The following is a 25,316-nucleotide window of genomic DNA, read 5'->3' on the forward strand; positions in this document are numbered from 1 at the left end:
GACAGAGAGCCACATAAATGAAGTGCAGGCTAAACGGGGATCACTCTGGCAATGCTTTGATGCTAAAGTGGAAACAACTATGAAATCACAACGATTGACAAGCATAGGGCCTCACATTGAATTGAGGTGGTACCTCGAGGAACCAATAATTCCCCGGGATGAGGACCCATTGAAATGGTGGAAAATGCATAGTGTACTTTTTCCAAAGCTGCATGCCTTAGCTAAAAAGTTTCTACGCATTCCAGCTACTTCTGTACCTTCTGAAAGACTTTTTTTCGAAAGCAGGGGAACTAATTTCACACAGACATAGTGCTTTGAGTGATAAAAATATCAACATATAGTTTTTTAATAAAAACATTTAAATAAACCCTATCTGAAGCTTTATTTTAATTATTACCGTTACTAATATGTCATACTGCTGGTTTGATCCATCTCTAATATATGTGATACTGCTTTACTGATTGATGTAGGAGCCATGTGATATTGGAAATGTTTATCATTACTGTAACTATAATATGTGATACTGATCCCTCATCATTACTAATACATATGATATATACTGCTTTATTGATTGATGTAGGAACCACGGTCGGAACCATGTGATATTGAAAATGTTTATCATTACTGTAACTGTAATATGTGATACTGATCCCTCATCATTACTAATACATATGATATATATTGCTTTATTGGTTGGTGTAGGTAACGTGATATTGAAAATATATATTACTGTAATATGTGTTACTGAGCTTTCACCATTACTACATGTGATATTGGTTAACTGGTCGATTTACGTACCAAATGTGATACTGAAAAATATTTATTATGTATTGTCATATCATATTGGAAATGTTTGTCATTACTGTAATGTGATATTCAAATATTTCCAGCAAGGAAAAAGAAACGGCGGACCTTTAAAAATAAACAGATGTATAAAGTAAAAGTGAAAGCTTAAAAAGAGAGAAAGATGTATAAAAGAGAAAGGAAAATGAAATGAAGGAGGATATATAAGAGAGTAAACAAAAACATAATAAGGGAGTGTCAAATGAAATAGATTAAACTATCGGATCCTGTAAGGCGAACAAGGCTGGGTTTGGGCCGGGAGCGGCGATGCCATATCAAATATTACCATCACGTTGTATGGTGTATGGAGGCAGCCTAAGTTAAAAAAATGTAAATATAATTAATTAATAATAAATATTCGCGATTATTAAATGCCCTCGTAATTTCTTTACTTTCAATAACAATAAAATTTCAAGTTTCTTCTTAAACGTGGCAGAAAATTTTACAGCACTGCCACATCCTTCTCGGGCGTTAAGCTGACCTCAGGGTATGAATATGTCAAACAGCGTGTGTCTCCATAAAGACGGCTCAACCAAAACAGTCAGTCATTAAGGAGTCTGTCGCCCTACCAAGAACATGGAAGGAAGTCCTCGTTCCCGCATTAGCCTTCATCCCCAGGCTCGAGAAATAATTTATAGGATCGTGAAGTACTTTGACAAAGAAAAGGCAAACAATGGACCCGTTATGGATGTTAGAAAAACACTGAAACGCGCCTCGGAAGCAACAATGATACCGGAGGGGACAATCAGCAGGATTTGCAAATTAGGAAAAGTAACGGGAGAGAGATACGGTAAACCAATTTTCGTTGAACAGAAGAAGCAACAACCAAGAACCGTGACAAATTTAGATGATTTTGACAAGATCGTTTTGCGTAGAACAGTTTTAGACTTTAATGCAAGGAAGGAAGTTCCAACGCTTGACTCAATAACAGCTGAATTAAAAGAAAATATTGAGTTTAAAGGTTCCAGGGATTCTGTTCACAAAGTTCTTCATGAAATTGGCTTTTGGTACAGCAAGGTTAATGGAAGAAAATTTCTACTGGAGAGAAAAGATGTAGCCTCAGCCAGAACTAAGTTTTTAAGAGAAATGAAAGCATTAAAAACCAGTGGCTATAAATCCTTTGTATACTTGGACGAGACTTGGATTAACCAAAACCATACCGTTGGGAAATGTTGGATTGACATCAATCCAGAAAATGCCACCGGTATTAAACCCCCTACTGGGAAAGGTAGTCGGTTAATCGTTCTTCATGCTGGGACCGAACGCGGGTTTGTTCCAAACTGTGAACTTGTTTTCCGGTCTAAAAACGATGGCGATTACCACAAACAAATGAATCGTACTGTATTCAAGGAGTGGTTCATTTCCCAATTGATTCCCAATATACCGCCATCATCGATCATAGTGATGGACAATGCATCCTATCACTCTTTCCAAATTGATAAACCGCCTACGACATCCGATAGAAAAGCTGTAATTAAAGACTGGCTTATCAAGAAAGGAGAAACCCCCGGAGACGATCTCTTGAAGGATGATCTGCTTGCTATGGTAAAACAGCATACGTCAAGATGGCCACGCAAGTACGAAATTGACATTATTGCGAGTAAGCACGGCCACAAAGTGGTAAGACTTCCTCCATATCATTGTCAATATAACCCAATTGAATTAATATGGAGCCAAGTCAAACAGTATGTGGCAAAGAAAAATAATTTTAAAATGTCTGATCTCAAATCTCTTATAAGTGAAGCGTTACAGCAAGTAACACCGGAAAATTGGAAAAATGCAGTTAACCACGCAGAGACTCTTCAAAGGGATGACACTTCAAGAGATTTAGCCATCGACAATTTTGTTGATTCTTTTGTTATAAATCTAGAATCATCTGATGAAGAGGAATTATAATGAATAGTACCCATTTTTTGTTTCTTTCACTGAAATCATTAATGTTTTTCTTTCATTTTCAATGTAAATATCCATTCATTCTTTTCTTTCTTTTGTGATGTAAATATTCATTCAGTTTTTAATTAATTTGTAACGTAGCCTACATTTTTTTTTCATTATTAATGTAAACATTAATTTAGCTTCCAAAAATGTTACATATTTTTAATATAAAAGATGTGCAGAAATAAATCTCTATAATCCTGGCATTCTTGTGTATCGTTATCAGTATAACATTCATGACTCAAAACTATCATCTATTTGTTTTGATAAATACTTACAAAGACTATGAAACACAAATTGATATTTTCATCAGGTATGACACTCAAGCAAAAGTATCTTATATTTTGAAGATAAAAACGTGCCAAACCTAAAACAAAATATTCAAAGTAAATTGCAAAGCTAAAACAAAGTCCATAGAAAGAAGGCATGAGAATATAAAAAAGAAAGTGTATCGGATACTCTTAATGAAGATAATTGGGCGTCTATACTACGTATAGATAATATATTTAATTGTTGTCGATAATTCTGTGTAACCCATGTATCTTTACGACACTATTTCAGTTTACCTGCCTAAATTTACACAGGATCTCTCTCTCTCTCTCTCTCTCTCTCTCTCTCTCTCTCTCTCTCTCTCTCTCTCTCTCTCTCTCTCTCATACACACACACACAATATATATATATATAAAATATATATATATATATATATATATATATATATATATATATATATATATATATATATATATATATTTGTTCCAACACGAATACTTACCTCGAATTACTTCCTTAGGAGGGTCCTTGACCTCTCTCAATCTCGACCAAGATTTCCCGCGTTACCCCCCCTATCTCGCTCCCGATAGTTTCTACCCCCGCCGCCAGGATAAGTCCTGCGGCCCGGATTAGGGCAGGTCACTGCTTTTCCCGGGTCAGGATCTCATTTAAGTTCTTGGTCGTGAGATGCGAAACATCTCACCCTCTCGCTTAACTCTCGATCCTTTGGCGCGTTGTGATCCCACGTGTTCCCAGTGTGCGGACTTGTGTTCTTTCTGCGATAGTGCGTTTTCGCAAAGTGTTCTCAGTTCGTTCCCCTTGCGTTTATCCAGGGTTTCTGTAACTCGTTAGTGTTGGCCCTTCGTGTGCAAACGATGGAGCATGTGCGTTGTTGTCCTGGTCCTAGAGCAGGAAAGTCGTGTGGGGCTTTCCTCTCTAAACCAGAAGTGGACCCGCATTCCCTTTGTTCCACGTGCAGGGGTAAAGTTTGTTCCTCCTCGGACACGTGTCCCGAGTGCGTGAGTTGGGACGGCATTCAGTGGGTACGGTATAGTACAAAGAAAAATAAGTCGTCGAAGCGTTCCCCCAAGAAAGTGAGTGGCGTGTCCTCCTTACAGTCGGTCAGTGATCGGTCCGACGAAGCCTCGGCCTCTCCGTCTCCTTCGCAAAGGAGTGGGCAACAAGCCCCCAGTGTGATTGTTAGCCATAGTGTTCTCCCCGGTGAACCCAGTGTGAGGGAGGAACCAAGGGCTGGCCCCTCTGGAGAGAACGGAAGGACCGCGAGTGTTTCGAGCGAATCGGGCCACGTGGCAGGGGATCACGCTTCCTCAGAAGACCCGGTGTGGGGCAGTGTGGCGATCTCAGACTCCCCCCGCCCTCGTGGGCCGGTGCGTCGGGTTCCCCCCCGCCAGAAGAAAACCACGCTAGAATTCGTCGCCCGAGTAGCGATGCCTTCGGGTGGAAGTTACCGAAGACTCCAGGGAGGTCACCGCTAAGGATGGACGTATCCCTGGGTCCCTGGCCTTCTAGCAGGGACAGAGTGGACTCGGTACCCTCGGTATCTACAGCAGTTCCCGAGGACTCTCTCCAGCACCCTGTCTCGGACGGTCGATGGCGAAGGGCCTCCCCCGCGCATCACTCGGGCAGTCGTTACGCGAGGAACGTGGCACCCTCGGACTCTTCGGAAGCAGACTCATCCTCCGGGGGAGAACGCAGGGAGAAACGGCACCGGAGGAGAGAGCGGACCGATAGGGATCGTTCCCGCTCCAGGTCGAGGTCGCGGCACAGTAGGAAGCGCCCACGCTCTCACTCCCGTAAGTACAAGAGGGAGGTCTCTCCCGGCAGCGGCGAATGGTTCTACGTCCCCTCAGGAGAGTCCAGGAAGCACCGCTCTCCAGACTCTCGGTCCAGTGAACGAGCCTCCAAGTTGTCACTGCCTACATACAACATGGAACCGCTCGACCGGCCACGCAAGAAGGACCTCACTCTCAGGCACAAGTCCTCGAGGCCTCCGGTTCACCCCGCCCGGCGGGAGGAAGCGCGCTTCCGAGAAGACAGCCCGACCGAACCAGCCCAGCTGGGTCGGGCGTCGAGCAGGAAGGACCGGTTTCCGGGGTCGGGTCTTTCCACCGGGACCGTGTCCTCCGCTTCCAGAGCCTTGGGCCAGTCGAAAGGCCTCCCGGAGTCGGTGGCACCCGCCCTACGGCGAGACCCAACCGCGTACGGTGCGCCCTACGGTTGCGGGACGTCCTCCCTGGGACCTAGTAGAGAGCGGCCAGTTTACCACCCAAGCACTGCTCCCCTCCGCCAAGACGAGGCCTCGGTCGACGGAGGCGAGGCTTCCCCGTCGGAGGACTCCGCCTACAGAAGAGTGGTAGGCCTCGTCAGAAGGATCCATGGAATTCCGGAACCCTCGACGCCGAAGGTGAATGCCTGGAGGTCGAGCCTCTTGAGATATACGCAACGGGACGTCCTTCCGAAGTCCTCCCTGGCCCTGCCTCTCGCCCCAGACCTAGTACTGGGACAGGAGTACATAGACAACTTGGTGGCCAGCAGTGCGGAGGCCCCCAAGTCCCAGAGTGCCTCCAAACTCCTCCAGGGTCTTAAACTACAGGGCAAAGTTTATATCCCGGAAGGGCGGCGCCCAGGCCCCTGTAGGGTGGACCCAGCCGTGGATATCCAAGGACAAGGCGGCTCGGACGAAAGGGCCTATTCAGCCCCTGTGTCCTTCTGGCCCTCTGAAGCCGGCATGATGGAGGAGATGTCGAGAGACATGGTTAACGTCTCCTCATGGCTGGACTGGTGGGCCTCCACGTTGGTTAATGTACAGGCCTCCACAGACCCCGACGACCCTGAACAACAAGGTCTCCTGTCAGACCTTCTCACCTCCGGGGGGAAAGCCCTCAAATTTATGGCGTATCAGGCACTCTCCTTGACGGCCAACTGGGTCCTTCGAAAGCGGGACAGTGCTTTCCAAAGTGTCAAGAAAAATCCCAGACAGAGAGGCGCGAGTGATTCATACCCTACCCCTAGGAGGCGAGTCCCTGTTTCCGTTGAAGGAATTAGAAGTGCCGATGGAGAAGGTGTCCAAGAGGAAAGAAACCAACGTCCCCAAGCAAACATCCTCCAGGAGGCCTCCTTATAGGAGGTCAGTCTCGGATAGTGCCGTGACCCCTCAGGCTATCCCCAGCTCTTCGAGGAGGGACGCCCCCGCCGCCTCCTGGACATCAACTCCACAGCCCTCCCGCAGGGGAGCTACAGCTTCTGCCAGCTCCTTCAGGTCGGGTTACTCCGCCTCGAAAAGGGGCAGATCAGGCCGCCCCTCTAGGAGAAGGTAGAGGGAGAGGCCCCCTACTCCCGCCCAAGCCTCGGGTTGGGGGATGCCTCAGACCCTATTGGCAAGCATGGAAAACGCATGGGGCGGATGCTTGGACGGTGTCCGTCCTGAAAGAAGGCTACAGGATCCCCTTCGTAGTGGATCCACCCCCTCTTATTCCAGCCACCCAAACAGAATGGTTAGCTCCCAGGGACCCGTTGAAAAGGGCTACCCTGCAAAAAGAAGTTTCCTCCATGTTGGAGAAGGGAGCCATGGAAGAAGTCCTTCTCCCAGGGCCAGGCTTCTACAGCCGCCTGTTCCTGGTGGAGAAAGCAACGGGGGGGGGGGGGTGGAGACCGGTGATAGACCTGTCGGCCCTCAACAAGTTCGTCAAGAAGACGGACTTCAAGATGGACACCCCAAAATCCGTCCTGATGTCCTTGAGGGAGAAAGATTTTATGAGGACGGTCGACCTCAAGGACGCGTACTTCCAAATTCCGGTCCACCCGTCGAGTCGGAAGTTCCTCCGGGTGAAATGGGGCTCCCAGATCCTGCAGTTCCGGACCCTCTGCTTCGGACTGTCGACGGCCCCTCAAGTGTTCACGAGGGTCTTCGCGACAGTCTCAGTATGGGCTCACGAACGAGGTATCCGCCTCATCAGGTACCTGGACGACTGGTTGCTCCTTTCCAGTTCAAAAGCCCTCTTGGAAGAGCAAGGAAAGGACCTCCTCCGGTTCTGCAGGAGTCTGGGAATCATTATCAACCTGGAGAAATCGAACCTAACTCCATCCAACAGAATGGGGTACTTGGGGAAGACGTTGGACACCATGCAGGGGAAGGCCTTCCCCTCGGAAGACAGGATACAGAACCTCGTCAAGATCATTCAGCCGTTCTTGTCGGGGCTTCCCAGGAAAGCGAAAGACTGGCAGAGGCTGATAGGCCATCTGGTCTCATTAGAGAAGCTAGTTCCCCAAGGGAAGATACGGCTCAGACCCGTACAATGGAACCTCAAGGCTCTATGGTCCCAGACAGGCTCTCAGAAAACATCGATTCCAGTCCTTCCGGACACGAAAGCAGCCTTAAATTGGTGGCGATGCCAGTCGAACTCCCTCAAGGGGATGCCCCTCGGGTCCTGTCCCCCCGAGTTTCTCCTGTTCACGGACGCCTCCAGCCTAGGGTGGGGAGCCCACCTGCGGGAGGAAACAGCAAGCGGGACCTGGTCGGAGACCGAAAAGCAACTCCACATCAACGTCCTGGAGCTAAAAGCAGTACAAAAGGCATGTCTGCACTTTGCAAGTCGGTTGAAGGGAAACACCGTGGCCCTAATGTGCGACAACGCCACGGTGGTAGCCTACATCAAGAAACAAGGTGGCATGAAGTCGAAGGAACTGTGCGACCTCACCGTAAACATCCTGCATTGGGCAGACGAGCACCAGGTAACACTGCTAGCAAGGTTCATCCCCGGGAAAAGGAACGTGCTAGCCGACGGCCTCAGCAGGATAGGTCAGATAGTAGGGACGGAATGGTCCCTACAACCAGAAGTGGCCAGACTCATCCTTCAACGCTGGGGCTCCCCGGTGATGGACCTCTTCGCAACAAAGCTCAACGCCAAGTTACCGGTTTATTGCTCCCCGGTACCAGACGAAGGAGCAGCCCTAGAAGACGCCTTCCAGCACAAGTGGGACAACCTGGACGTATATGCCTTTCCCCCCTTCACGCTGCTAAGGCAAGTGCTCAACAGAGTAAGAACCTCCCAAAACCTAAAGATGACTTTGGTAGCGCCCTGGTGGCCGGAGAGAGAGTGGTTCGCGGATCTGAAGGACCTGGCAAGCCATCCGCCATGGCCTCTGCCCCCCAGGTCAGATCTACTGAGTCAACCGCACTTCCTCAAGTTCCACGACAACCCTCTCTCTCTTCGCCTTCACGCCTGGAGACTATCAAGCGACTCCTGAAGAAGGAGGGGTACTCCTCCTCCACAGCTATCTTTACGACACTATTTCAGTTTACCTGCCTAAATTTACACAGGATCTCTCTCTCTCTCTCACATACACACACACACAATATATATATATATATATATATATATATATATATATATATATATAACAAATGGTAGAGCCTCCACGAGATGGAATTTGTGAGTGTAGGTAGATAAATTCACACATATGAGTTGATTAGAGAATGCGGAAACTCAGTAGTATGGGATAATCCCTAGAAAGGTCCAGTATATTGCCCCAGGAGACATTCGAGCGCAGGGATTAAATGGGGGTAAACAGGAGCGGTAGGCCTTTAAACACTCCAGAGAAGGACATTTGGCAACGTAGGAGACAACGCCCGGATTTCTGAGGTGAATAAAAATGTGTAAACGATTGTAATTAAAATTAAACTTACAATCAATCTTTGAAACATATAGTAGAATAATTGATCATATGTTAATAAGACAAACACTAAAGAAGGAAATAAGTATAGCATTTATAATGAACAAAAAGAAACCAAGGAATAGGCTATATGATTCGAGACTGCCAAACTAAAAGCCATAGGGCAAGGTCATAGATTAAGAGGATAAGATGGCCCAGATAAAGCAGACACAGCCTAAAGCAATGTTCTCCCATATGAAAATAGGCTACGATATGTTAATCTGTTTAAACTCCTCCCTACCACTCGATTTTGGATTGACTTTATAGTCTTGTTTGGTTGGACAGTGAACACCTGCATGTAATTATCCTGGAATGCAGGCCTATGTCTTTCTTAAGCGGCTTAGGAAGCGCCCGAGTGACAGAATATTTCTTTCCTCCAAAACCTCCCCCCACCCCCCGAGTCCCTTGTTTGTTTGTCTTAGGTGCAGCTGCACCCAGGGAGTCAACTCCATCGACGGCGTCGAACCTCTCGCCACTACATACTACAGAATGACGTTGGGAGGGGAGTCTACTTCAGAATCGATTCTTGCGAGTCCACCCTCTCCAAGAGTCGATTTTGTAGAGTCCAAAATTTGCGATTTTTGCCCAGCCCTACCAAACAAAGGACTGGGGAGTTTGTGTGTCCTGGGAACTGAGCCAGCAATACCCGATATACCAAAAAGCGAGGATACCAGGGGTGGACCCGACAAGGGAGAAAACTAATCATTCCACAGCCATTTGCGAGGACAATCAAGGCCTCTTCCATCACTACTGTAAGGAGTGCAGGTAAACCATGTGGCCACTAGTTTTCCCAATTTTAGCTTGATTAAATTTTACTTGCTTTAGGTTTAACTGGCTTCTACGTATTTTGGGCTGAGTGCGTAGAATTGTGTGCAGATTTTGCATATAACTTTTGCTTTAGGGACTAGTACAGTCTTGGGTCACAGGGCCGTGTGTCCCACCCCATTTCAATCATTAATCATTGCAAGAGACCTTGAGTCATGCAAATGAAAAGGCAATAAAAATATACTTTTCTTTTATTAAATTTACAATTTGTTTGATCCTCTTTACTTGATGTTAAGATGTCCGTTTCTTTCAATGTAAATTTGTTTAATAAAGCAAGATTAGGTTGATTACACCTTCGTATTTTGACTCCATTTATTTGATCATGTCTTATGAGTATATAATCTCGGGAAGGTATACCTAATATATTGGAGGGAGTAAGTCCAAATAACTTTAGAGTAATAGTGTGTTAGCGAGTGACTTAGTATTTAATCTCTATGCTGATCTTTGTCTACTGACGTAAGGAGACTTTTCCAGAACAAATAGTTCCCTCTCAATAGTTACATAACAAAATCAAATTTCTCCACATGGCCTTCAAATACTTATGACCCTGAAGTTTACCCAAGACACTTTCAAATTTAAAACTGACCTTGAACTTTAGATTTTGGAAACAAGAAGCTGATTCTCCACTATCTCCCTTCTCTCTTTTCTCCTTTTCACCCGATCTCTCCCTCTCATGTTTTTATTTCCCTGTGGACAGTTACAGAGAATCTCTTCCTTTATGTGGAAATGAACAAGACACAAAAGGGCTTTTATTTTTTATTTTCATTTCTTCTTTCTTAATTTTTCATAATATAGTTCTGAAACTAATTAAGAACGGTGGTCAAGATGGTGTGCTTGACAAACTGATTTGATATTCGGTTTTCGAGTAAGAACGGCTTTATGATTTCTTCTGCGACGAAGTTCAGGCTGAACACGCTCGTCAAGAAGAGGAGATTCTTCCCGGGCCGTATCTCAATGGCCCATGTAAAGAACACGAGATTCTCGGTGGCCAATATATTGTATTAATTACAGGGTCTAACCGACGTCACTCCAGAAGGGGCAATGCGTAAAGCGTGAAGTTAACTAACTAAAAAGAAATGACTAAAATCGGGGACATTTTTAATAATAATGCCAAAGAGTTAAGTAACAACCAAATATATCTGATCAATTTTAAGGAATGTGACATAAGCAGAATACTGGTACATTCCTTTCCCGTTCCAAGGAATCAAACGCAAATTTCCTCTCCTGCTTCGCAAGTGTGCAGTCAATTCCACAGCAAAATAATTATATATATATATATATATATATATATATATATATATATATATATATATATATATATATATATATATATTGAGAGAATGGAAAATGGCTGTCTGCTAAAGAAGGTGATGAATGCAAGAGTTGATGGGAGAAGTACAAGAGGAAGGCCAAGGTTTGGGTGGATGGATGGAGTGAAGAAAGCTCTGAGTGATAGGAGGATAAATGTGAGAGAGGGCAAGAGAGCGTGCTAGAAATAGGAATGAATTAGAGCGATTGTGACGCAGTTCCGGTATGCCCTGCTGCTGCCTCCGATGTCTTAGATGACCGCGGAGGTAGCAGCAGTAGGGGATTTAGCATTACGAAGCTTCATCTGTGGTGGATAATGTGGGAGGGTGGGCTGTGGCACCCTAGCAGTACCAGCTGAACTCGGTTGAGTCCCTTTTTAGGCTGGAGGGACGTAGAGAGTAGAGGTCCCCTTTTTTATTTTGTTTCATTTGTTGATGTCAGCTAACCCCCAAAATTGGGGGAAGTGCCTTGGTATATGTATGTATGTATGTATGTACGTATATATGCATATATATATATATATATATATATATATATATATATATATATATATATAGAGAGAGAGAGAGAGAGAGAGAGAGAGAGAGAGAGAGAGAGAGAGAGAGAGAGAGAGAGAGAGAGAGAGAGTATTGTTGGCATTATTAATTAAAGTTTTATAATCATTATTCAACCGATTGTTGCAGATAATTCTCTAATTACTCTAGATCAAATCACCAATGGCTTCAACAATTAAATTTCAACGGTCTTACTTTCATCCGACCTTGAAATTCAAATCATGACGCCGAAGTTTACCAAACAGACTTTCAAAATCAAATCGGACCATGAATTTTAGATTTTGGAAACTAGCGGCTGATCCTCCACACACACACACACACACACACACACACACACACACACACTCTCTCTCTCTCTCTCTCTCTCTCTCTCTCTCTCTCTCTCTCTCTCTCTCTCTCTCTCTCTCTCTCTCTCCCGATTTCTGTTCTACAGTCGCAGACTACATCTTCCTTTATGTAGAAATGAACGGGATACAAAAGGACTTTCATTTTTGCTTTTCATTTCTCTCTTATTTTGTTACTTTTGTTCGGGAACTGAAGAAGAACGGTGGTCAAGATGGTGTGCTTGATATAAACCGATTTGATATTTTGCTTTCGGAGTAAGAAGGGCTTTACGATTTCTACTGCGAGCGACTTTAGGTCGAAGATGAGATTCTCCCTGGGCGGTATCTCAAGTGTTCATCCAAAGACCACAAGACTCTTGGAGAAATTACAGGTTTTAACTGGTGTCACTCCTGGGGAGGCAATACGTAGTAATTTATTTACAATATATATACATATACATATATATATATATATATATATATATATATATATATATATATATATATATATATTAAAATCAGGGAGATTTTTAATAAGAATGATAGAGTTGGCAATGACACGAGTAAGTAGTTGATTGTCAATTTTTGTACTTTAATGGGGATCACTCTTTACTCTAAGCTGCAACCCACGGAAGTTAGCTAAGAACCAAATACAACGGTTTCAATTTAGAGAAATGCGCAGAATACTGGTAAATACCTTTCCCGGTCCAAAGAAACACACGCAAATTTCTCTCCCGTGGCCCCAGCGTGCGGTCAATTCCAGAGAGAGAGAGAGAGAGAGAGAGAGAGAGAGAGAGAGAGAGAGAGAGAGAGAGAGAGAGAGAGCGAGAGACCGAGAGAGCGAGAGCGCGAGCAACTTTCAGGACATGATGTATCCATTAAATGAAAGGAGGCATTTCCAAAGACGAAATCAATTTCTTGAGTTTCTCCAACTGAGTGATAGCCTTTCTTAAACCTTGATATCTACCATATGACCTTGAAGGTGACCCAAGAGAACTTTCAATTTCTATCATGACCTTGAATCTCAGATTTTGGAAAGGGACTTGGAGATCTCGTACTCTCTCCTTTTCTGGTTCTTCCTTTCACCCGATTTCTCCCCAAGACTCTCTGTCTCTCATCTCTACACTTTCGATCTCAAGAGATTCCTCTCTTTCTCCCTGTTTCTGGAAATGAAAGTCTTTACAACCACAGACTTAGTTCTCACTTCACTTAGAGTACAACTCTCTCTCTCCTCTCTCTCTCTCTCTCTCTCTCTCTCTCTCTCTCTCTCTCTCTCTCTCTCTCTCTCTCTCTCTCTCTCTCTCTCTAATTTAAGCATATAATCAGGTGGCCTTACCAATAAAGTCCTAACCTTCTGATGCATAAGCTGTTACAACTCAAAAGCCATTAAAAGATTAATGATGGAATTAACACAAACAGAAAAAGAGCAACATGGATACGAGAGCAAACTAAAGTAGGGGGTAATCTAACATGAAAGGAAAAGAAATGGACATGGGAAGGACATATAATGAAAAGGACAGAATAGATGGACATTAGGAATAACAAAATGGGTCCCTTGAGATTCCAAACTAAGTAGTGGAAGGAAGAGAAGACAGTGGATTGACGAACAAGAACATTTTCGGGTACGTACGGGGGATAATACCATAAATAGACGGGAGTGTAAGTACATGTCAGAGGCCTTGGTCCTGTAGTGGACTAGCAACGGCTGATGACGATGATAATATGTATATTCATACATAGCCCCCTGTGGCCGCAGGGGGCATAAAAACAATTAGAATAGCGCCAACGTTATCCCTGCGTGTCGTAAGAGGCGACTAAAAGGGACGGGACGAGGGGGCTGGGAACTCCCTCTCCTGTATAAAAATCCTGTGAGACATCATCAGAGAGATGGAGTTGGGGGGAGAGTGACTGCTCCCCGCACTCTAGTTTTGGGGTGTTTGAATGTGCGTGGATGTAGTACGATAGAGAGTAAAAGATGTGAGATAGGAAGTATGTTTAGTAGTAGAAGGATGGATGTATTGGCCTTGTGTGAGACAAAGATGAAAGGAAAGGGTGAAGTGATGTTTGGTGAAATGTCTGGTAGTGTGTCTGGGATTGAAAGGGGAAGAGCGAGAGAGGGTGTGGCTTTATTTCTGAGTGAATGGATGACAGGTATAGTGGTGGAATGGAAGGAGATATCATCTAGGTTAATGTGGGTAAGGGTTAGGTTGGGTAGGGAATGTTGGGCGTTTGTCAGTGCGTATGGGCCAGGTAGTGAGATAAGTGAAGAAGAGCGGAATGAGTTCTGGAATGAATTAACTAGGTGTGTAGAAGGACTGGGTAGAGGGAATTATGTAGTTGTCATGGGTGACTTAAATGCAGTTGTCATGGGTGACTTAAATGCTAGAGTGGGCGCTGGAGAGGTAGAAGGTGTCATTGGGTGAAAATGAGAGTGGTGAGAGACTGGTAGATATGTGTTGAACAAGAGATGGTAATAAGTGCTAGCTTTTTTAAGAAGAAAGATAAAAATAAGTATACATGGGTAAGAGTGGCAAATGGAAGTAGTAGTAGAAAGGGCATTAATGGATTATGTGTTAACTAAAAGAATGTTTGGAAGATTGAAAGACGTGCACGTGTTTAGGGGTACGGCTAACGGTATGTCTGATCATTTTTTGGTTGAAGGAAAATTAGTGGTAGAAAAAGAGTGGGGGAATAGAGTAGGTGGATGTAAAAGGGAGCTAGTGAGGGCTGAAGAGCTAATAAAACCGGGGGTTAAAAGTAAATATCAGGAAAGGTTGAAAATGGCATATGACGAGGTGAGAGTAAGAGAAACTGGTAATTTGGAGGAGGAGTGGAAGTTGGCAAAAGAAAATTTTGTTGGGATTGAAAGTGATGTATGTGGCAAGAAGGTTGTTGGAGGCAGCATGAGGAAGGGCAGTGAATGGTGGAATGAAGGAGTGAAGGTAAAAGTGGAAGAGAATTCTAAAGAGGGCTTTTGAAGAATGGCTGCAGAGTAATAGTATAGAGAAGTATGAAAAATATAGAGAGAAAAATGTGGAAGTAAAGCGCAAGGTACGTGAGGCAGAGAGGGCAGCTGAGCTGAGGTGGGGTCAGGGACTGGGTCAGTCATATGAAGAGAATAAGAAGAAGTTTTGGAAAGAAGTGAAGAGAGTAAGGAAGGCTGGCGCAAGAATTGAAGAGACAGTGAAAGATGGAAATGGAAGGTTGTTAAAAGGAGGAGGAGGCAAGGAAAAGGTGGGCGGAATATTTTGAAAGTTTGCTGAATGTTGAGGATAATAGGGAGGCAGATATAATTGCTGTTCCAGGTGTTGAGGTGCCAGTGATGGGAGATGAGAATGAGAGAGAGATTACAATAGAGGAAGTGAGAAGAGCACTAGATGAAACGAGAGTAGGAAAAGCATCTGGTATGGATGGTGTGAAAGCTGAGATGTTGAAGGAAGGGGGTGTGATTGTACTTGAATGGTTGGTGAGATTGTTTAATATGTGTTTTGTGTTGTCAATGGTACCAGTAGATTGGGTTTGTGCATGTATTGTACCACTATACAAGGGTAAGGGAGATGTGCACGAGTGTTGTAATTCAAGAGGTATTAGTTTGTTGAGTGTAGTTGGAAAAGTGTATGGTAGAGTAATGATTAATAGGATTAAGGATAAAACAGAGAATGCAATCTTGGAAGTACAGGGTGATTTTAGAAGAGGTAGGGGTTGTATGAATCAGATTTTTACAGTTAGGCAGATATGCGAGAAATATTTAGCAAAAGGTAAGGAGGTGTATGTTGCGTTTATGGATCTGGAGAAAGCATATGATAAGAGTTGATAGGGAAGCAATATGGAATGTGATGAGGTTATATGGAGTTGGTGGAAGGTTGTTGCAAGCAGTGAAAAGTTTCTACAAAGGTAGTAAAGCATGTGTTAGAATAGGAAATGAAGTGAGCGATTGGTTTCCGGTGAGAGTGGGGCTGAGAGAGGGATGTGTGATGTCGCCGTGGTTGTTTAACTTGTATGTTGATGGAGTGGTGAGAGAGGTGAATGCTCAAGTGTTTGGACGAGGATTAAAACTGGTAGGCGAGAATGATCATGAATGGGAGGTAAATCAGTTGTTGTTTGCGGATGATACTGTACTGTTAGCAGAGACAGAAGAGAAGCTTGACCGACTAGTGACAGAATTTGGAAGGGTGTGTGAGAGAAGGAAGTTGAGAGTTAATGTGGGTAGAGTAAGGTTATGAGATGTACGAGAAGGGAAGGTGGTGCAAGGTTGAATGTCATGTTGAATGGAGAGTTACTTGAGGAGGTGGATCAGTTTAAGTACTTGGGGTCTGTTGTTGCAGCAAATGGTGGAGTGGAAGCAGATGTACGTCAGAGAGTGAATGAAGGTTGCAAAGTGTTGGGGGCAGTTAAGGGAGTAGTAAAAAATAGAGGGTTGGGCATGAATGTAAAGAGTTCTAAATGAGAGTGATTGTACCAACTGTGATGTATGGATCGGAGTTGTGGGGAATGAAAGTGATGGAGAGACAGAAATTGAATGTTTGAGATGAAGTGTCTAAGGAGTATGGGTGGTGTATCTCGAGTAGATAGGGTTAGGAACGAAGTGGTGAGGGTGAAACGGGTGTAAGAAATGAGTTAGCGGCTAGAGTGGATATGAATGTGTTGAGGTGGTTTGGCCATGTTGAGAGAATGGAAAATGGCTGTCTGCTAAAGAAGGTGATGAATGCAAGAGTTGATGGGAGAAGTACAAGAGGAAAGCCAAGGTTTGGGTGGATGGATGGTGTGAAGAAAGCTCTGGGTGATAGGAGGATAGATGTGAGAGAGGCAAGAGAGCGTGCTAGAAATAGGAATGAATGGCGAGTGATTGTGACGCAGTTCCGGTAGGCCCTGCTGCTTCCTCCGGTGCCTTAGATGACCGCGGCGGTAGCAGCAGTAGGGGATTCAGCATTATGAAGCTTCATCTGTGGTGGATAATGTGGGAGGTTGGGCTGTGGCACCCTAGCAGTACCAGCTGAACTCTGCTGAGTCCCTGGTTAGGCTGGAGGAATGTAGAGAGTAGAGGTCCCCTTTTTTTTTTGTTTCATTGTTGATGTCGGCTACCCCCCAAAATTGGGGGAAGGGCCTTTGGTATATGTATATGATGTATGTATGTATGTATACATACAAAGACAAAGACGCCGTTGATAAATAAACTCCTTAACCACTCATGGGGTAAGGCGTAGGGCTGACTTCAAAAACTAGATAACGAGTTTCCAATACGGCACAAGAAAGGAGTTGAAGGTGAAAAGTCTTATTTTGGTGAAGATCACACTTTACTATAAGCTGCAACCCACGGCAGTTACCTAATAACCTAAAAGCAATTAACTGATTTGATCAAGAGATAAAATTAATTTTTAGGGAAGTTAGCAGAATACCAGATGTTAAATGTTGGTTTGTTTGTCCTATGAAAACGCACCCAACGTTCGTTTACGCTGGTAAGTGTAGTGTTTGTCCAATGAGAACGCACCCAGGTTTGTTGACATTATCGAAATAGTTGATTTATTGAAAAATATGTTTATTTGAAAGGTTGATATGTTATTATGATTGGGTCATTACAATTATAAAGAGTAATCCATGTGAATTGTGATTATATTGTGAAAACTGTATTAATTTCCCGAGTGGATGGGAGCCGGGACTTCCCCTCTCCCGTTTTCGTCACGTATTTGTATTTTTTTTACCTTTGGGGAAGCTTTAAAGAGAATAAAAGTGAGAAATTTATGATTTGCTGGTTAAATGGATTTGTCTTGTCTGTATCACAATGTTATCTATTTTTTTTTATGTGAAGTTTCTACAAAAAGGAACCATGGGACCTGCGTGCTCCCTCAAGCTTTTGTTTGAATCTGTAGTAGAGAGTAGAGAGGAATAAACGAGAAAACGAGAAGGTCGTTTCCTTTCTCCCATAGTTTATTTTTGAGTGTTACGAGAAAATTGAGGAGGCTATGCCTCAAACTGAGGGGCTTATGGCCCAAAAACAACATGGTGCCCAGACCCGGGAATCAGATGAGAGCGAGGCTGAATTTACTGGATTCCCCAACGACATAAATCAACTTAGGAGAGCAGTGCTGCAGAGAGAGAAGGCAACAATATGGCTGCGTTGTGCCTCAGAAGATTTGACCAGAGCCATGGCCGGTAATCCGACCTGGCATGAAATTACAAGTCTCGTAAAAGACTACGATAATAAGAAGGCAGACTGGGAAGAAATAATTCAGCAAGACCAGAATTCTATAGAGGATGTTGACGAGCTGCAGAGAAGAATACTAGAAGACCACCATTTTCTGCAAGAGGTAAGAAATATCCGTACTGAAGCAGCAGCTACCTTAGAGAGGCTGGGCAAGGACAGAAACTTGGTTGCTAATAGGTCCAGTGAAGATATTAATTCAGGCAGTGAAGTCGGTAATGAGGGTTTTAGTGTGCAATTGCCTAAACTCCAGCTAGTGAAATTTGGCGGGAAAATAACAGAGTGGCGGCCATTTTGGGACCAATTTATGGCACTTGTGGACGATCAGCCTATGCCTCTTGTTTCCAAATTTATGTATCTTCAATCTGTTTTAGAGGGTGAGGCTAGGGGTGTACTACAGGGCCTCACCCAAACAACAGCTAATTACAAGATAGCCTGTGAGTTGTTAGAAGAAAGGTACGGCGATCCAGAAAACATTATATCAGCTCACCTTCAAACCCTAATGCAACTTAGCTCATCTAGGAGCGCAAGGACTGAAATTCACACGTCCTCTTTGCGGAAATTACAGGATGAGTTAGTAGGCCATGTGCGCAGTTTGGAGGCCCTTGGAGTTGGAGGTGAACAGTACGGGCGGATCTTGGTGCCTATGATCCTTGCTCTGTTACCTCATGACATAAGGTTGGACTGGTCGCGTAGTGGACGGAAAAGAGATCTCGACGGATTGCTGAAGTTCTTGTAACGAGAAGTGGAAAGCAGAGAGAGGGCAGAGGCTATCAAGAGACTAAGCCTTGGAAAATCCGAGGAACCCAGTGTAGAACGACGGACTAAAAAGCACACTCCCAGTTCAGCCTCTGCCCTTCAAACTTCATCAGAAGAAAGTGGTTCGAAGACGTCTTGCGCATTCTGTGGAAAGCTGCATCCCAGTGAAAGGTGTTTAGGTATAACTAAGCTCCCCCTTGCAGAAAGAGAAGAAGCCGTGCGTAATCGGCGTTTGTGTTTTAAGTGTTTATCTAAAAGCCATTATGCCAAGGCCTGTTGGGCTAAGTGTTCAAAGTGCAAGACTGGGAATCACAACTCCCTTGTATGTCGGAGATCTGAAACGAAACCCTCCGTAACAGCTAGTGAAAATAACCCTGTAGTAGAGGGAGTGCAAGAGGGGTCAAATTCTGTGACCCATGTGGGGGTAGCACCTTGTGAGGTGAAAAACAAGGTTAATTCAAGGTGTTGTGTATTGCAGACGGCCCAAGTCAGGGTAGTAGGCCATCAGGGTATCACATTTGCTACTGTAATGTTTGATACGGGGTCAGATCGGTCTTACATTTCAAGGGAACTGGTCAAACGGGTCAAGCCTAAGTGGCTGACTTCTGAGTATTTATCATTTTCTGCCTTTGGTGGAGGGAAAGCCTCTAAGGCAGATTTGTGTAGTATTTATGAAATAATGAGTGTAGGGGCAAATGATCACAAATATAGTTTTAAGGTTGCTGAGATTGATGTAATTTGTCCTCCATTATCTAGGTCCAAAGTGGACCCTAAGTGTTTAGAACCTTTTTCTCACCTTAAGTTGATCGATGAGTATGGATCCCATCGAAATTTACATATTGATATGTTGATAGGCCTTGATTTATATTGGAAGATGATGATCCCCAACCAGGTTATGTATCATGACGGGCTTGTGGCCCAGGAGACAATTTTTGGTTGGATTTTGTCCGGATCCTTTAATAGGTCTGAAGGTAATATTGGTGTAAGTGTACAATTGTTAGCAATTGAGAATGTACAAGAGTGTAGTTTGAGACAATTTTGGGATCTAGAGTCTGTTGGCATAAAACCCAACGAACTACATTCTGAGGCGATGAACCCTGACCCAGTCTTGGTTCAATTTGAGAATTTGGTAAGTTTTAAAGATGGTCGCTATGAAGTGGCCCTACCATGGAAATCTGAGAGTATGAAATTAGATTTGATTAATAATGAACATCATGCTTTGAGAAGATTGGAAGGTCTCTATAATAGGTTAGGTAAAAACCCCTGTCTGCAGGAACAGTATTTAAGGTGTTTAATGAGTATGAAAAGGAGGGTATTATTGAAGAAATTCCTTCCCATCAACGGGAAGGTGGGTATCCTATATTTTATTTGCCTCATCGGCCTGTGGTACGGGAAAGGAGCCTAACCACCAAGGTGAGGCCTGTTTTTGATGGATCTGCACGTGGCAGTAATGGAGTATCTCTGAATGATTGTTTAGAAAGTGGTCCTTCACTCAACCCTGATTTAGTTGAGGTGTTGTTAAGATTTAGAAGGTGGAGGGTGGCCTTAACAGCTGATATTACAAAGGCTTTTCTTCAAATAAAGGTAAGAAGGGAGGACCGTGATGTTCATAGGTTTTTGTTGAAAGAGGGGAACAATGTTAAACATTTCAGATTTATAAGAATGCCCTTTGGTAATAAGAGTAGTCCATTTTTATTAAATGCCACCTTAAAATTTCATTTAAAGAAATACCCTCTCACAGAGGTGGTTTCTGAACTGTATGAGAATCTGTATGTAGATGATTGGCTATCTGGGGCTGATAGTCCCGCAGAAGCAAGTTTAAGATTTGAAGAAGCCTATGGTATCCTGCAGGAGGCTGGTATGTCATTGTCAAAGTGTACTTCTAATTGTAAGACTTTAACTATAACTGAAGGTTCTAGTGAAGAGAGTGTCAAGGTTCTAGGCCTCCACTGGGTATCCTCCCCTGACTGTTTTACCTTTAAGGTTGAGAACCTGGACCCCTTTGGAGATATTGTTTGTACCAAAAGAAATGTGTTAAGCCTCATAGCTCGGTGTTTTGATCCCTTGGGGCTCATATGTCCGTTTGTTATGCATGCAAAAATACTGTTTCAAGAAATCTGGAGATTAGGTTTAGATTGGGATGAGCTATTACCCGAGGCTATGCAAGGCAGAGTTAAATTATGGGTTGTAGGATTTTCTGTGCTTGAGTCATTTAGAGTAGATCGGTACTTGTTTTCTGAGTCACCCTTTAAGGAAATTTCTAATGTTCAATTCCATGCATTTAGTGATGCTTCAGAAAAGGGTTATGGTGCTTGTGTTTATGTGAGTGCCTGAGGGGGATAAATTCAAGGTATCGCTGGTTGTTGCAAGAGGCAAGGTAGCCCCTATAAAAAGGGTTTCCCTTCCTAGGCTTGAATTACTCGGAGCCCTGTTATGTGCTAGACTCGTTGTGTTTGTGACGTCCGCCTTGCAGCTGGGTAAAGAGGTTTCTGTTCAATGTTGGACGGATTCCACAGTAGCCCTAGCTTGGATAAAGGGGGACCCCAATAGATGGAAAACCTTTGTGGCTAACAGGGTTGTTGAGATTCAACATTTGACACCTCCTTCATGTTGGCAGCACTGTCCAGGCAAGGACAACCCAGCGGATCTTGTATCTCGAGGTGTTTTTGCTGAGCAGCTTTTGCAGTCTGATATTTGGCTGAAGGGTCCTCCTTGGCTCTGTTCCTCCCCGTTCCCTCATCAGGAAGGCAGGAGGGCGGACATTCCTTCAGAAGAGATATGTGATACTGACACAGTTTGTGTTGCAGTTGAAAATGAGCCGCCCTTATTTGAATTCACCCGATGGAGTTCCTTTACAAAGGCCCTTAATGTAGTAGGTTGGGTACTGAGATTTGTTGGGAATTGCAGACCTTCGTCCCGCAAATTAAGTGGACCTTTAACCTATGGAGAATTGACGAAGGCTAAGGTACAACTGCTGTACTTTGTGCAACGAGAGGCCTTTGCAAAGGAAGTAAATGCTCTGAGTAGATCTCTCCCCCTCCCAAGGGGTTCTTCCTTGATTAAACTTGATCCTTACCTAGATGAGGATGGGCTACTGAGAATAAAAGGGCGCTTAGAGAATGCAGACTTGAGTTTTGAGAGTAAGCACCCTATAATAATTCCTGGTACCCACATTGCTTTACTGTTAGTTCGTTTCCAGCATAGGTTGCTCAAGCATGCTGGTGTTGCTACACTTGTATCCACTTTACGAAACAGTTACTGGATCATTCGCCTTCGTCAGATTGCAAAGAAGGTTTGTCGAGAATGTGTGGCTTGTCGGCGTTGTGATGCCTCGGCTTGTTCCCAGCCTGTGGGGCCACTTCCCGAGTTGAGAGTTGAGTCGGCTCCTCCATTCACGGTTACAGGTCTGGATTTTGCTGGTCCTTTATTTTGTATTGATTTTCCATCCAAGAAATTGTATATACTTCTTTTTACCTGTGCTGTCATTCGAGCTGTTCATTTAGAGCTCACCGAGTCTCTTTCGGTTGTTGATTGTAATTTGGCCATTAGACGGTTTGTAGCTAGACGGGGTGTTCCAACAGTGTTCTACTCTGACAATGCTAGAACCTTTGTGAGTGTCTCCAACCTGTTAAGAGAACATTATGGCTCGTTGACGCCCCAATGGAAGTTTATTGTACCTAATGCTCCTTGGTGGGGAGGCTGGTGGGAACGCCTCATTAGATCTGTGAAAGTTGCACTGAGGAAAACATTGGGCACTAATTCTTTGTCCAAGAGTGAATTAGAGACTATACTTCATGAGGTGGAAGCTTGTATTAATTCTAGACCCTTGACATTTGTAGGTGAGGAACCTGATATCGCAAATCCTCTTACCCCTTCCCATTTCCTAATTGGCCGTTCTGCAGGTTTTCAGTTAGAGTTAGTAGATGATCCAGACTGTGGTGTATCCTCAAAGGATTTGTGTGTAAGAGAAGCTGTGCGTCTGGGTCAGTTAGACAAATTTTGGAGAATATGGCAGACTGAGTATCTTAGAAACCTGCCTTGTATGGTGAAGGGGTTCAAGCCAAATTGTAACCTTAAAGAGGGTTCTGTTGTACTAGTAAAGGATGAACGGGTGCCAAGGTTAAGGTGGCCTCTTGGAGTTATTACTAAGTTGTATCCTGGAAAAGATGGGGTTGTTAGAAGTGTTGAGGTTAAAACCAAACGTGGATTTATATCCAGACCTGTGCAAAATTTGTATAATCTAGAAATAACAGATTTGAAGGGTGAAATGGGTAGTAATTCCCAGGAGGAGAGACTTGAGAATCTTAGACAGGAGCCTGTAGAATCACCCTTAGTGTCTAATGTTGGTAAGTCCCGAAAGGGAAGACCTATTAAGGTTCCTATTAAACTTGACTTGTAGATTAAGGTAATAAGATAGCCTTGGAAGGCTCTGATGATGATAGGAGTGTTGAGACACTCCTATGGTGGGGAGGATGTTAAATGTTGGTTTGTTTGTCCTATGAAAACGCACCCAACGTTCGTTTACGCTGGTAAGTGTAGTGTTTGTCCAATGAGAACGCACCCAGGTTTGTTGACATTATCGAAATAGTTGATTTATTGAAAAATATGTTTATTTGAAAGGTTGATATGTTATTATGATTGGGTCATTACAATTATAAAGAGTAATCCATGTGAATTGTGATTATATTGTGAAAACTGTATTAATTTCCCGAGTGGATGGGAGCCGGGACTTCCCCTCTCCCGTTTTCGTCACGTATTTGTATTTTTTTTACCTTTGGGGAAGCTTTAAAGAGAATAAAAGTGAGAAATTTATGATTTGCTGGTTAAATGGATTTGTCTTGTCTGTATCACAATGTTATCTATTTTTTTTTATGTGAAGTTTCTACAAAAAGGAACCATGGGACCTGCGTGCTCCCCCAAGCTTTTGTTTGAATCTGTAGTAGAGAGTAGAGAGGAATAAACGAGAAAACGAGAAGGTCGTTTCCTTTCTCCCGTAGTTTATTTTTGAGTGTTACGAGAAAATTGAGGAGGCTATGCCTCAAACTGAGGGGCTTATGGCCCAAAAACAACACCATACATTCCTTTCCCCATCCCAGGAACGAAAATATCTAAGCTGTGGTCCGAGTGTGGGTCAATTAGAGAGAGAGAGAGAGAGAGAGAGAGAGAGAGAGAGAGAGAGAGAGAGAGAGAGAGAGAATTGTTACGATAATTTGTTTTATAATCATGATTCAACCTATTGTCGGAAGATAATTCTCTATTTACTCTAGACCAATTCAACATTCGATTTCAATACTCTTACTTTCCTTTGACCTTGAAATTCACATCATGACCCTGAAGTTTACCAAACAGACTTTCAAATTCATATTTGACCTTGAATTTTAGATTTTGGAAACTAGCGGCTGGTCCTCCGCTCTCTCTCTTCTCTCTTCTCACTTCTCCCTTTCACCCTATATCACCCTCTCTCTCTCTCTCTCTCTCACTCACTTTCGATTTCAATCTTACAGTTACAGACGATCTCTTCCTTTATGTGGAAATGAACAAGACAGCAAAAGACTTTCATTTTTGCTTTTCATTTCTTTCTCCTAACTTGTCTTACAGTTCTGGAGCTGAATAAGAACGGTGGTCAAGATGGTGTGCTTAAAATAAACAGATTTCATATTTGGCTTTCGGAGTAAGAAGGGCTTTACGATTTATACTGCGAGCCATTTTAGTGTGAAGAGATAAGGGCGAAGAAGATGAGATTCTCTCTGGGCCGTATCCTACATATCTATCTAAAGACACTATGTTCTCTGAGGCCAACATATTGTATTAATTACGGGGTCTAACTGACGTCACTCCGGAAGGGGCAATACGTAGAATTAACTTTTCAACTAAGAGAAAAGAAATGATTAAAATTGGGAACACTTAATAATAATGACAAAGAGTTAGTAATGAGAAATGAAAGAAATTGAATGAATATTCGTACTCTGGCGGGGATCACTCTTTACTGTAAGCTGCAATCCACGCCAGTTAGCTAACAACCAAATACAACTGCTCGATTTTAACGAAATGCACAGAATAGCGGTACATTCCTTTCCCTCTCCAAGGAATCGAACGCAAATTTCTCTCCTGTGGCCCGAGAGTAGGCTCAATTACAGAGAGAGAGAGAGAGAGAGAGAGAGAGAGAGAGAGAGATTGTTACAATAATTATTATCCCACTTTCAATTGAAAGATAATTCACTAATTACTCTAGATCAATTAATCTTTGGTTTCAACAAATCAATTTCAATACTCTTACTTTCCTTCGACCTTGAAATTCACATCATGACCCTGAAGTTTAGCCAAGAGACTTTCGGATGCAGAAATGACCTTTAATTTTTTATTTTGGAAACTAGTAGCTGATCCTCCACTCTCTCCCCCTTCTCACTTCTCCCTTTCACCCGATCTCTCCCTCTCTCTCTCGCACTCACTTTCGATTTCTCTTTTACAGCTACACACAATCTCTTCTTCTATGTGGAAATGAACGAGGCGCTAAAGGACTTTCATTTTTGCTTTTAATTTCTCTCTCTTACTATGTAAGGGAAATGC

At 43.5% G+C, this 25,316-nt stretch overlaps 1 protein-coding gene across 1 annotated transcript; it reads left to right on the forward strand.

Annotated features, from left to right (window-relative positions):
- Nucleotides 1–1,419: 1,419 nt before the first annotated feature.
- Nucleotides 1,420–2,739, forward strand: LOC137624627 (uncharacterized). The gene has a single exon (XM_068355585.1). It carries the CDS (start codon nucleotides 1,420–1,422, stop codon nucleotides 2,737–2,739), a length of 1,320 nt encoding a protein of 439 aa, XP_068211686.1.
- Nucleotides 2,740–25,316: the final 22,577 nt, after the last annotated feature.

Source organism: Palaemon carinicauda, chromosome 31 (assembly GCF_036898095.1).
Source record: "Palaemon carinicauda isolate YSFRI2023 chromosome 31, ASM3689809v2, whole genome shotgun sequence".
Lineage (NCBI taxonomy): Eukaryota > Metazoa > Arthropoda > Malacostraca > Decapoda > Palaemonidae > Palaemon > Palaemon carinicauda.

Excerpts from the sequence above, each read along its gene's own strand:
- LOC137624627 (XM_068355585.1), top strand. The coding sequence starts at position 1,420 with ATGGAAGGAAGTCCTCGTTCCCGCATTAGCCTTCATCCCCAGGCTCGA.